The following is a 14,182-nucleotide window of genomic DNA, read 5'->3' as shown; positions in this document are numbered from 1 at the left end:
TGGCAAACCCAATCTTTGGCAGACCTCTACACAGCCCCGCCAAAGTCAACCCCAGCCCAAACTTAGATAATTAACTACACTTCGAAGATCACTAACACCTCTCACCTCACTGACGAGATGGTTTCTCCCATCTACATCCCCTCCACATTCCCCACCTAAACCCGAACAGTCGGATTCGGAATCCACGACTGGGGTTGTTCCCAACACTGATAATCCTTTGCCCCCCATTCTGGCCACCTACCAGCAAAGAAGATGAAATCAGAACCGTCCATTTCTGCATGGCAAACCCAGTAATGCTGCTCCCCAACAACCCGAAGCTGACCTCGGTTTAATTTCATGGAATGTCAGGGAAGTCGGTTTAATTCGGAAAAGAGCCATTATCTCTCGTTTTCTCTCCCACTTTAAGCCTTCTACTGTGGTGCTTCAAGAGACTAAGTGCCTAATGATGACTGATTGTCTCACAATGGAGATCTAGAACTATAATTCGATAAAGTGGGTGGTTGTAAATGTCATCAGGCACTCGGGTGGAATAATAATTTTATGGGACTCCACTTGTTTCAATGCTCTAGGCATCAAGGAGGATCTCTATTCTTTGGGATTACACCTTCGCGTTCGCACCTCTGGTAGACTTTTGTGTTTGGCTGGAGTGTATGGTCCTATGAGGTACTGTGTGAGGTGCTAGTTTTGGGATGAACTCTCAGAACTTAATCAGCTTTAGACTTCGCCTTGGCTCTATGTGGGGGACTTCAATGCTATTCGATTCCGCAAGCAAGAAGAAACCTCTAGCGACTGGCATCACCTCTTCCATGAGGAGTTTTGCTGATTTCATCGAAGGCTCCGGGTTGGACAACATCCCTCTTTCTGGGAAGACATATACTTGAACAAACAAATAGCAGCGCCCAATCCTATCAAAATTGGATCACTTTCTTGCTTGCCTGGATTGGCTTCAATTATATGAGAATGTGTCGGATAGGGTGCTCAATAAGGTGGGGTCCAATCATTTTCTAGCCACCTCTTTTGGTAGATGGAGACCTTCCCCTTTCCGTTTTGAAAACTCTTGGCTGCTGGAGGAAATTTTCGATCCTCTTATCAAAGATTGGTGGTCAAATTGCCAACCCAAAGGTAGATTGGAGTGGGTTTTCACTCAAAAGCTAAAGCTTCTTAAAGGGAAATTCAAGGAGTGGTCCTCTAGCCGTCGTGCTTCATTGGGTGCCGAGAAGGCTTCTCTTCTCTCTCGGATCGCCGATCTGGACTCAATGAAAGAGCAAAGGTATTTGCCCTCCTCGGAATTTTCAACTCACATTTCTCTTTCATCCAATTTGCAATTAATTTTACATCAAGAAAGGATTCGAAGGAAACAAAGAGCTAGGTTAAAATGGTTGTTGGAAAGGGATGCAAATACTAAGTTTTTTCATGCCCTCGCCTCGTCGAGGAGGAGATCCAACCAAATTACCCCATTATGTATCCAATAACGAGGTAACGTCGGATAGGGTCTCCATTACTAATGTATTGATTCAGTTCTTCACAGATTTGTATTCGGAAGAATGCTACAATATACCAAAAATTTATCACCTTCATTTCACCCGCCTCTCCCCAACAATTGTGTCCGTTCTGGAGTCTCCTTTCTCTCATGGTGAAGTCGAACTGGCAGTGTTAAGCATGGCTAAGCTTCAATGGGAATTTCTTCAAAAGAGTGTTACCAATTATTAAGGAGCATATATTTGCTATGATTCAAGGTTTCTATAATAAGAGCATCACATTCCGCAACATTGGGGCTTCCTTCATCATGTTGGTCACAAAACAGACCAATGTGGACAAACCGGGGGATTTTCTACCAATTAGTCTCATCTACGATACATATAAGATTATTGTCCTGCACACCAACTCAAGGCTTTCCTCCCAACCATATCCACTGTAGGTAGGGGTGGCATCGAACCGAGCCGGTTCGCCAGCAACTCGAGCTCAGCTCGGTTCGATTCAATTTATCTGGATCTTGAACTCCGCTCGATTCCGGCTCGGTTTGATTCGATTTATCTAGATCTCGAACTGAGTTCGAGATCTGGATAAGGCTCGCTTAATTTAACAAGTCGAGCTCAAACCGAATCATGGTTTGATTCGAAAGCTCACGAGCCAGCTCGTTAACTTAATGAGTGGCTCGGGATTTGGGGAGAGAGTCGAGAGAGGGGACTTCGGGAAATCGGGGATTCGGGGATTTGGGAGATTTGTCTGAGCAGGAGCGCCGAGCGGGAGGTCGATTGATCTTCCGCTCTCATTCTCTCAGCAGGAATCAGGGAATAGAGATCGCCTTTCGTCACTCGTCAGGCGGCAATTTAGCAAAAATGTGGAGATTTATTCCTTAACTCTCAATCTCAATCTCGGTCTCCCATTTTTTCCTCTTCGATTTCTTCCTCCGAAATTCTTCCTCATCGACGAAAGTGACGAAAAGAGGTAAATTGTTTTATTCATAATCTTCTTGTTTTTTTTTCATCGCTGACCTAACACTGATTTTGTTTTCATTTTTATCTTCTGTATTCCATTATTAATCTTCGATCGGACGAATGCCTCTTGCTGATGTTGTTTTAGGAGATCCTTCCTACTTATTTTTCAAAAGTAATCCCTACTGTTGATTTTTAAGTTTTTAGTTCTTACCATTCTGTTGTGTTTTGCGTTTTAATTGTTTTGTATTAATGTTTTAACTCACCACGTCTGCATGTTTCCTTCACCTTTTCAAGGGAGAATCTCTAGTGCTTTCAAAGAGCAAAACACATCATTGAGAGCCTCGGGCACAACAGAAGCAAGGGGGGTTGCATGGTGCAAGAACGCAAGTCATGCTTTAAACTTTTAATGTAAGTGTACTCTCATCTTGTAAAGATAAGGCAATGAAGGGCAACAGTAAATTTGCATTAGTGACCCTTTATATGACTGTCTTTTCTACATGGTTTTGTTCATTGAAAAAAAGCTTAACGGACTGTTGTGGTATTGGGTCTGGCAATCTTCTCTGACATCGCTTATAGATTTAGTCCCTATCTCCCGAGTAGATTATCCAGAATGTAGGTGTTGCCATGGCAAATATTCTAAATGACATTAATAAAATGACTTGTTGACCATATGTTGGCACTACTCCGTCTATAAATTTTTATGGTTGTTCTCCAGACACTCAGAACAGGATGTACCAGGTCAGTGCTTCTGTAATTCTATTGTATCATGTATACGGCCTTTTACTACTTTTCTGTATGATGGCTCTGAAACCCACTTAATTAAGTTGTCAAAAGTGTGAGACTTCTAATTGGTAGCTTGGATGATTTTTATGTTGTCATGCTTCCACATATAACTTTTACTTTTGAGATATCCTCTATCACATTTTGAGTAGTGGGAAATTTGGAAAGAGAATGAACTTTGTGAAGGATATAATCCTCAATTCACGAAAGCAACTTGCACTTGTAACATTTGGTCACTAGCTTCATTTCCTTGTCTTTCTTGTTTTAAGTTTGTCTGAACTGCCATGTAAATTATGAACATTGCAGGAGAAGCCGAAGCTATCCTAGCCAAATCGCAGGCAAGTGCAAAAGCAATCTCAATGATTTCAGAAGCTATAAGATCAACTGGAGGTGTTGAGGTTATACTCCTCTACTCATCTTCTATCACCTGTGAAAGAATATACTTAATATTAGCATCTATTAAATTTGTACCATTCTAGATTTAGTGAGGAGATAGAGAGAGAAAGGAGAAGAAAGTAAGAGAGAAGAAGAGAGACTTTGGGAAGCTATCGCAGGAAAAGTGAGAAAGCAGATTGACCCCTAAACCCTATCACACAAGTAAAAAAGAATATAATGTCACAATAATGCCCCTTTTCTCTCCAATATACATACTCCAACATAGTTCTTCCATGCAAAGAATAACATCAAATATGATGCATATTTAGATAGAGAGATAGAAATATAAACACAAAGATAGAGAGATAAAGAGATAGAGAGAAAGAGATGGTGAGAACAGAGAGACAAAGATAGAGAGCAAAGTGCTGAACTACCCTTTATTCAACCAAATCAGAGGTGAACAGAGTTGGTTCAGTAGTTTATTCTTCTCTCCTTTATTGACAGGATTTCTCCATTCTTTTCAAGACAACTTACGAGGAGGTATCAGGGAAGAGGAAGAACCTACAAAATCTTTATTTGTTTATAGAAAGTGAATGGTAAGTGTACCTAGAGACATGATTTGGTAGGTGTTAGGAAGAAAAACATGTCCAAAGGGGTATGTGTTGGCCTTGTCTAGAGTATATGTGGAGATAGTGTTAGTGGTAATAGTCCCACAGTTATATATTAAGAAAAACTTTGTATTTATTAGTTGGAAAATGACCTCTTAACTTGGTTAGTCAAAATCAGAGTATGATGGATACCTTGTTGGATCCAGTTAATATCTTGTTTAGACAATTTTATGCAGGTATTATGTACATAGGTTATGCCCAATTTTAAGTAGAGGCCATGCCCAATTTTATGTAGAGGTCATACACAATTTTATGTAGAGGTCATGCCCAATTTTATGTAAAATGTATGCATAATTTTATGTACAATTTATTTGGCATGTATTTTTTGAAAAGTTTTAAATGTATGTTAGAGCTCGAACTCGGCTCGAGGCGAGGCGAGGCTCGAGGCGAGGCTCGGCTCGAGTTCGAAATATTTAAATCAAGCTCGGCTCGAACATAGGCAGGTTCGGGCTTGGTTCGGCTCGATGCCGCCCCTAACTGCGGGCAAGGCGCGTTCCTCAAAGGGAGGAACATTCTTGACTCCACCATGACCGCTCACGAGCTCATTGACTATTTTAACCACTCCAAAGACCCACGGATTGCCCTCAAGCTTGATTTAGAAAAGGCTTTTGACCATGACAACTGGCACATGTTGGAAGACTTGATGGATCGTATGGGTTTTGGCAAGAGATAGAGATTTTGGATCAGAAGTTGTGCGTGCTCGGCGTCATACTCGCTCATCCTCAATGGCACAGTTTGCGGTTATTTCAAAGGCATGAGAGGGCTGAGACAGGGAGACCCCCTCTCCCCGCTTCTTTTCAACATAGTGGCAGAATTCCTATCTTCCATATTTTATTCGGATAAGGAGCTTGGTTGGTTGGCCCCTACTAGTCATCACCCGGCCTTCGATATCCCCATCCTTTAGTATCCAAACGACACTAACATCTTTGGGGTTGGTACCATGGAAGGTGTTAGAAAAATCAAAGCAGTGTTGGGCCTTTTTGAATTGGCCTCTAGGCAGAAGGTTAATTGGGGGAAGATTCTAGTTGGCTGCTGGACTCAATCCAATCGATTCGTTTATCTTCTCATGCGCAAGACAAGTTAATTTGGTGGCCCGATAAGAGCGGTGTTTTCTCCGTGTCCTTTGCTTACTGCTACATCAAAGGGTGGCACTCCCACAGGGTTGAACACGATGTTACCTTCACTTGGCACCTTTGCGCCCCTCCCAAGATCAAATTCTTCATGAGGAGTGTTTGCCTCAATAAGATCCTTACGACATATATTCTTAGACGAAGAGGTCACCCCTCGATTAATCTCCTTTGCCCGCTATGCAACTCGATGGATGAATCGTCAGCCATCTCCTCTTGTAGTGCCTTTCTTGTGGTTCGTGTGGACCTCCATTCTTCGCCGCGTCGGTTTACAATTTTGTTTGCTTCCATATCTGATTCCTGCCAGTAGGATGCTTCTTGGTTCTGCTCTTCCAGGGATGGGGAAATTGATTATTTCTACTTGTAATACTTTCATTCCTTAGGGACTTTGGAATAAACGAAATCGTAGACGCTTCAATGCCAAGTTTGAATCCCTGGAGAAAATTGTTGACAATATTTCAAGGCACATTTTCTCTTGGTTGCTCACTAAGAAAACCTTCTCCCCTGGGTAATTAGCACTGCCTGGCTCAGTTACATACTCACTCAAGGCCCCCATTGTTATGGAATGGTCCCCACCTTGGTCCAGGTTCCTCAAGCTTAATTTTGATGGTTCTTCACTCGGTAATCTCGGGATTGTCAGCTTTGGTGGAGTTATTAATGACCCCTCTAGTAATCAGTTGATCTCCTTTGCGGGCTTGTTGGATATTTTGGATTCGACGACTGCTAAACTTCATGACCTCCTTAACGGGTTTTGCATCTTTCGCGACCACTACAAGGGCCCTCCCTCTTCACATTGAAGGAGATTCCAAGGTAGTGATTGGATGGTGTACTCATGCTTCCGCCCCCTTGTGGCGCCACTGGGATGTTTTCTTTGAGATTATGAATATTGTTTCACACTTTGATTGTATTTGGAATCACATTCTGAGATCCACCAATTCGGCCGCTAATGTACTTGTTAAGCAAGGGGCTACCCTCCAACCTGTTGTTGTTAGGGGTTTGCTCCCTTGATTTTTATTTTCTGCTTTCTTTCTCTTAATAAAATCATCCATTCTCAAAAAGAGAGCTTCTAGCGGGCACTTCCCCCCAACCATCACCTACTCCAACCCCAACTTCTTGGTGATGATCCGACTCCAATTCATATCTTTGTTCTTGTTAAATTTTTCAGAACCACTTAAGGAGTAACGCATGGTTCATCTCCCCAATAGCCTAGATTCCCAAACCACCGATGGCATTTTGGTTTGCAAACTTCCTTCCAGCCAACTAAGTGGTGCTTAAATCCATCCTGAGCTCCCCTCCAAAGAAAATGCCTTTTGAGAACTTCATTACATTTTACAGTACTCATTAAACAGTGCAAATATGACATGTCGTAGCTGGGTAGACCCGCAATGCAGGAATTGAGGAGAACCAGCCTATCCGCTTTAAATATGAGCCTACCTTTCCAAGTCATTAGCATTCAACTTTTCACATTTACAAAGAATTTTGTCAAGTCTACTAGAGAAGAAAGGCAGCCCAAGATAGGCGGTTGAGAGGTTAGAATGGGAGCACCCCATGTACTTAGCAACTGCATCAACCAGGCCAGCCTCCAAGTAAAATTCAATCACTTGTTTGGACCAGTAAACCATTTATCCAATTGCAATCTTAAAGAGGTGAAGTAAGGCTTTGAGGCACATTGCTTACTGAGGGTTTTATCACAAAAACAAATTGTGCCATCAACTAATTGTAAAATGGGGATATCCATCTCAGGTGCCTCGAAGACAGGGAATAGCCATCCTATCTTCTTTGTTGCATAGACCGAGAAGGAGAGACACCCACCAACAATGTTGAATAGAAAGGTAGAGGGGGATCCCCTTGCAAAATTCCTCTTGTCACCTCAAAGAACCCACATGAAGTCCCAATGATAGAAGGCAGTAAAAGGTCATTGATAGGTAGCTCCGGATCGTGAAAAGCAGCTATGACCAAAGCATAGAGCCTACCAATCCCCAACTAACATGGTCGAATGCCTTCTCAAGATCAAGTTGAAGGACTAGCATAGGTTTCCCCTCTTGCTAGAAATGATCAATAACTTTATGAGCACAAATAGCCGAATACAAAATATTTCTTCCCTTGATGAACGTACTTTGACCTTGATGGATGATTTGAGGACAAGTTACCTTCATTCAACAAGCAAGGATCTAAACAATGATTTTATAAGCGCTAGAAATGAGGCAGATAGGCCTGAAGTCTTTAGGGGTCTCAATTTGGGTCTTCTTAGGCACAAGGGCGATGAAGGAGCCCCCAAGGCCTTGCAAGTGATTTCATGAGAGCAAAAACTTCAAACAATAGCAAAGAGCTCCTCCTTAACTATACTTCAGCAATGCTTGTAGAACTCTCTATTAAAGCCGTCATGCCTAACGCTTTGTCATTGGGCATTATGGTCGCCGCAATGGCAATCTCTTTTCTAAGAAAGGAAGTTGTTGAGTAGGAAAAACTGCCACACTGGAAAATGAGAAGAAAAGTTAACGGGTTACAAGGTTGAGCAATAGGCAAGTGGCTTAGTCATTTTAGGAAGGAACCAGGCTCAACCAAAAAATCCAATACGGTATCAGAGTAGGTTGTGTGTGTAGGCTAAAGGCCCAGTTTGTGCTCCCCAGGCTATTTGTGTGTTGCGGGCTTCATAAGGTAGGAGTTTATGCCCCATTAGAGGAAAAAGTCCCACATTGAAAAATTAAAAGAAAATTTAATGGGTTATAAAGTTGAACAATGGGCCTCCTAAGTGACTACACATTTTGGGATGGAACCAGGCTCAACCCAAAAATCAACAAAAGCTTTATCAAATATGCTAATGCAGTAGAAACCTGATTGAAACGCAAGTGCTGAATCCCCAATCTGCAAATTCTCTCCTGGGTATACAGCCCTAAATAAAAACTTAGAAGCTCCTTAGTAACGAGAGATTTATCCAAGTTACTTCACCTTCAATATTAAGACAAGCACTTCGGTTAGATCAACATCCAACAAAGGCTATGGCATGGAAGAGCTTTTTTTTATTGTTCCCCTTAGCTAGCCATTTAAAATGGGTCATTAGTTTCCAAAGGACTTGCTCGCTACGAGTGTGTTTTTGTAAGTCACTTGAAAATTCAATCCTACGAGAGAATTCAACAAGGGAGAGAATTCTACTTTCCTCAACCTCATCAAAGGCAGAAATTTGGGATAGAAGATTGCACAGTGGGTAGTATCAGCAATGCATCATTGTTTGGACCAGGACTTTCAGCTCAAATTTAGATGCTTGAGGTTGACACTGAGGTGACTAGCCAGGCCACTAACAACATTAGCTCAAAACCACCAATCGCTACCCATATCGCTAAATCCTTCATCAAGGAGCCAGCAATTCTCAAAACGAAAGGAGTAAACCCCCCACTTCTCAACCTTCATGTCAAGCAATACAGGCCAGTGACTAGATGTTGCTTTGTTCAACACTGCTGGTAAAATCCTCATATAGTCTGAGCCAGAGCATTGTGGTTAAAACAGTCGAGCTTGGTGAGACTGCGGTTCCCCTGACCATTGCTCCACGTAAATGTCTTCCCTGAGAGTGGGATTCCTTCAAGTTCGTGGCTCCCAATAAAATCAGTAAAGTTTCTCATTGAGGAGGTAATTCTAGTAGAGGGAGGGGACCTTTCATTACAATAGCATATAGCTTTAAAATTCTCAAACGGCAGCCTAGGGAGACTGCAGTTTTGAGCGGTTCCATATAGTTCATTCCAAAAGGCATGTCTTAGCCAGTATCCTATGGGTTGGGGGGGAGGGGACGGGGCCATAGACTCCAGCAAAGCACCATTGGTTCCTAGAATCATGGTCCAGCAGCTTCACCGTGATTGAGAATTTTCCTGTAACAATTTGAACCATATCAACCGAGTTGTCTTCCCACATCAACAGAATTCCACCAGCATGCCATTGGAGGGAGTGACATTGCCAAAGATCCTAATCACCATCATCTATGTAATCTCTAGGCTTTCCATCACCAGTCATCAACTGACTTATTGTTGGGATGATTTAATTAAAGTAAAGAGAAAGGAATAAAAGAGAGGCAACCCACAAAAAAAAGTAAAGAGCAGAGGCAGCCCAACTAAAGATAAATGGGAAAGGAAGCAAAATGCAATCTTAAACATCTCCACTAAAATTTAACTCTGCCAACAAAGTATCTTGGTTCCTCTAGTAGCAGATGCACCAGGGACAATAGCCAAGACATCTCCAGAGAATACTCCCATTCATCAACAGGCTTCTTGACGAGAAGGGAGGGCAAATGCAGATTTTGAATCTGCTGATTATAGAACTCTAAAGCTAGAGAGAAAACAAACAATGCACAAGAGGTGGTTCACAGTATCATTTAACAAGTTGAAGAGCTTACAAGCTGGACCTCACGATGTCTTCCTCACCCATTCAATTGACCCATGAAGTCAAATATTGTCCCTAAACAGCACACCAAGAAAAAAAGAAACCCTTTAGGGGCCAAGAAGCTCCTAAACAAGTGGCTGTAGAATGAAATTAGGAGGACCAAAAACATAGCATAGAATGAAACCATGGTAAATAAGAGAATCCAAAGTAGGGAGCAAGCAACAACTTGAAATTGCTAATCACTTCCTCGTCCAAGAGATTCCAATAAAAATGACAATCCCCACCACTACCAGAGATAGAGCTAGTGATCCTAATATCACTAAGGCTGGAGCAAACATGAAAACAAATACCAGGAAGAAAGTTAACCTTAGCTTACCAATAGATTTCCAAATGGGATGCAATTTATCAAGGAGCAGAACCTTGGAGCCCAAATGTCCTCGGAGAACTGATAATCTCTAGAAAAGGTTTTCCTCCATAGCTTCTGACCTCCAAGGCCACTTAACTTACAAAATCATATCCATAAACTGGATCCTTTTATTACCAACAGCCCCCAATACTTGGACCAAAATCATATCCATACCTAGATATATAAAGCTCAACTTTATTGGCAGCGCTTTAGGCTGCCCTGGTCCTGCAGGTTTCGGTGGTGTTCTTCATAATGGAAATAGCGAACTTCTCTTCTCATATGCTGGCCCCATTGGCAGATCAGACTCTACCACTGCAGAACTCGTTGGACTTCTGCACGGGCTCAAGGTCTTCTCCAGCCATCTCTCTAGCCCACTCTATATTGAAGGCGACTCAGCAGTAATCATCAATTGGTGCGCAAATCATGGTCACCCCCCGGGCGACATTGGGATATGTTCAAGGAAATCTGTAATTTACTTTCTGGGCTAAATTGTATGTGGAAAAACATTTCACGCTCTGCTAACCACTTAGCAGACTCTCAGGCTAAGGCGGGTGTGTCTCTCCAACACTTTGTTGTGGAGCCAGGCCCTTAACTAGGTTTGTAATTCTCTCTTTTATCAATATACGCACTTTCATAAAAAAAAAAAACACCACTTCGGACTTACTATATGATATTAAACCCTGATAAGTGATAGATGATCCTCTTTGAAGAAAAGTGCACCATTGCCTCAATTTTAATAATCATGCTTGCAAGGCAATTATAGAAAGAAAAAATAACTGGAAAAACAGCAAGGGTGGATTTAAAAGAGGTAATGTAACCACTATGGAAATGAGTTTCCTTTTCCAAGAGGATAATCACTTATCAAGCTAATCAAGGGTAAAGTTTTAACAGGCTGGGAGAGACAACTAAACAATACAGTGAGGGCCGACATATAAAGAGCTTATTGTGATTAAGTTCAAAACATGACATCCAAGAACAACAGCCATTGAAGTTTGACAATTAATACTGATGACAAAGGGATTGATGTTATGTTTTTCCCTTTTTTGCAGATTAGATTTTTTTGGGCCAACAAATAAATTTTTTAATTAGCTGCTTTTACCCAACAAAAGGGCTCCAAGCTTGATGATTTGATACACAGATGCTTCAAAGAAGCAGGTCGTATCATAGAAAAATTGTACAATTGGCTGAATAGGGTGGGGTCAGAATCTCAGCAGCCATTTTTGGAGCAACACCAAGCTGCTGGATGTAGCAATATTTCTGCAGATTCAACAGGAATATTTTGTTAAAAGTCTTCAAATCAATAACCATAAGACCTAGGATAACAGAATCTTTCAGTCCAGTGTCACTAAACGATTTGCTTGTCCTCTTCTCATAATCTGGTGCTTGAATAGTCCTCAGAGTCGGAAGACATAGTGAACTGACTAATATAGGCATTAATCTTGGCATATAACAACAGCACTGGATCAAATGTAAACCTTGTTCATAGTTTCAAGGTAAATTGGCCCCATAAGCAGTCCAATTTCCATTTGCCTTGATCATGAAAACCTCATCTACATTACAATTGCTTGTTTATCCTTTTGGACATATCATGATGTATCTTGCTTGAGTCAATGAGCATTCATATTCTTGTATCTGTATAATCTTTAACGGACCAATACGCAAGCCCACTCAAAAAGCAATACTTGAGTCAAATAATAATAAGCAAAATAAATGCAACTGCCTCTTTAAAAATTTGTAGTAACAATAATACATACAAACAACATTAAACATTCTTTCAACATAAAAAAAGAAAAGAAAAACAACATTAGATATCCTAATTTATTACAATGGATTCACTATCAGAATCAGAGTACAGTGTTTAAATTTATCTGATGCCTATCTGTTTGGCATTTTCTCATACAAACAGCACATGTGTACCACGAGTAACTATAGCCATTGTTGACCAATAAGATCACCACCCACAAGAGCTAGCTATTAACTGAAAAGGTATAACTTCCAGCAACTGTAAACTTTCAATATTTGTAAGTGACAAAGGTGAGGCAAAAAAACTCACTGCTATCAACAAAAAAGACAATAAATAGCCTAAACACCAAGTGTGAAGTATCCTACCCAGCTCAACAAGCATCGCAAAATTTTGCGGTTCCTATCATGAACTTGAACGCCATCCTCAACTCTTTGCTCTGATTGAAGTAGAAGGAACTCAAGAACGGTTGGAGTGTGCGAAAGAAGCTGCATAAAAAGACAGTACGGTACCATTTTAAATTCAATTTTCCTTTTCATTTTCCTTTTCCTTTCCTCATCTCGTACTTTCTCAATCAGGTCAAATTGGATCCACTTACTATAAATAACGCATGCCTAGAAAAGAAAAAATTCTAGTAATTTACACCAACAAAGAAATAATAAATTTGTAACATCAAACAGGTATAAACTCATGTTAAAAATTTTCAAACCTCTCGGCCATACTGGCATCTACGAGCTGGACTGATGTTGCAATCTGAGTTTTGATCTTCTATGACTTCTTCAGGTAGGACTGTAAGCATCTCCAGAACTGCATTGTTACCATTATCCTGGCTTTGCAATTGGTGAAGACTAGAAAATAGCTGATCAATGGGCTGCTTATGCTCTACAGCATGGAGTATGAGTGATGATAATGCAAGACAGATTTGTGTTAATAGCTGTAACATGAGAAGAAAAACTTGTATTAGTACCACCAGGAGGATTTGCTACCTCATTAAATGATAAAAATCCTTTTTTTCTCAAAGTTTCCCCACTAATACAAATGAACCAACAAGATATACTACCTGTAGAGGGCCCAAGCTGAACTTCTTTGCAGCAACAAGCAAAGCATTCAACAGAGCATCTTTTGCTCCCAGCTGCAAGTAGTATCCTTCATTTTGGATCTGTTAACAGCAGATATATTAATTGAAGATACCGAATGAATAATCAAATAAGCAAGAACAAGCTAACTGAGAAATGAAATGTAAATTAACCACAAAAAAATGGCAAAACTATAATTGCTTTCCAAATATGGTACTGAAGCTTGTACTCCCATCAATAAAATATTATTCATTCTGACCAATTACCTATCCTAAAGCAGTATATTTTCTAATACTTTCACAAGTAGACTACATTTATTTCAGGTGATTCTTCATACATACGTATGCATTTATATAAATGGAAAAGTCGATAGGTTCACTGCAGTTTTAAAAATGTCCCAGAAGCTTCCAAATCTCCCCAAGTAAGCATATCCCGAAGTATAACACGAATAGGCAATAGTTTGATTCAATCGTAGGCACAGAGAAAAGTCAATAAAGTCTAGCGGGAATTTTTTAGTGAAATAGATGTTTTTAAACATAACCTTATTTCGGCAATACTAACTCAATAGGTAAAGCATTAAGACATAACCAGTTCCTCCTTAGTTCCACTCCTGCCATCCACATTTAAGCTAGTGCAGTTTTTATGGGTTTTATTTCCAAAAAAGACGCATTCACCACTCATAGAATTTTCCAAGACGTCCCACCAACACGACCAATAAATACTTACGTTACCGTAGCATATTAACTAGATTCCATAACTGAGTTGCACGTTAAAATAAAACTGTTTGACTGAAAAATCGCAGATCGAACATCAGGATATAAGAGAAAACAAAACCAGTTTCGTGCAAGGACAATAAGGAAGGAAGGAAGCACTCTGACTAATTTCAGAACAATATGTTCCGGCAAAGCTTACTTTCCCCCACATCCAGAACAGAAAAGAAACGGAGTTTCCATGGTGCCCATCGTCAGGCGCCCGTGTCATCTCATTTACTCTCTGTTTCCGATTGTTATATTTTATCTTCATTCGATCAGAAAATCCCACCCAACTATGTTTGAAGGAAAATTGGAAGATTCCGGTGTAGGAAGCATACAAAAGGGAGAAAGGTATTCTAGGAAGAAAAAAAAAAAAAAAAGGGAGAGGTGAAAAAGCTTCAAACTAAGCAACAATAATCTCGGGAGTGTGAACGACAGTAGCAAGCAACTT

The 14,182-nt window shown here is 40.7% G+C and overlaps 1 protein-coding gene across 3 annotated transcripts in view; it reads right to left on the bottom strand.

Moving 5' to 3' along the window:
* LOC137962371 (transportin MOS14) overlaps positions 1 to 14,182 on the bottom strand; it is an 83,931-nt gene that overhangs the window by 69,206 nt on the left and 543 nt on the right. For all 3 annotated transcript variants that reach the window (XM_068809194.1, XM_068809196.1, XM_068809195.1), the window contains exons 2-4: positions 12,964 to 13,062; positions 12,613 to 12,837; positions 12,272 to 12,391 (exon numbers count right to left, since the gene is read on the bottom strand). In XM_068809194.1, coding sequence (XP_068665295.1) covers positions 12,272 to 12,391; positions 12,613 to 12,837; positions 12,964 to 13,062 — 444 coding nt within the window. The remainder of the gene's footprint in view (positions 1 to 12,271; positions 12,392 to 12,612; positions 12,838 to 12,963; positions 13,063 to 14,182) is intronic.

This window comes from Aristolochia californica, unplaced genomic scaffold (genome assembly GCF_029961685.1).
Source record: "Aristolochia californica isolate CCGP_79_NKW_82.1479 unplaced genomic scaffold, dmAriCali1.0.hap1 SCAF_4, whole genome shotgun sequence".
NCBI lineage: Eukaryota > Viridiplantae > Streptophyta > Magnoliopsida > Piperales > Aristolochiaceae > Aristolochia > Aristolochia californica.
Note: the sequence above shows the minus strand (reverse complement) of the source record. Positions and strands in the feature narration are given on the sequence as shown.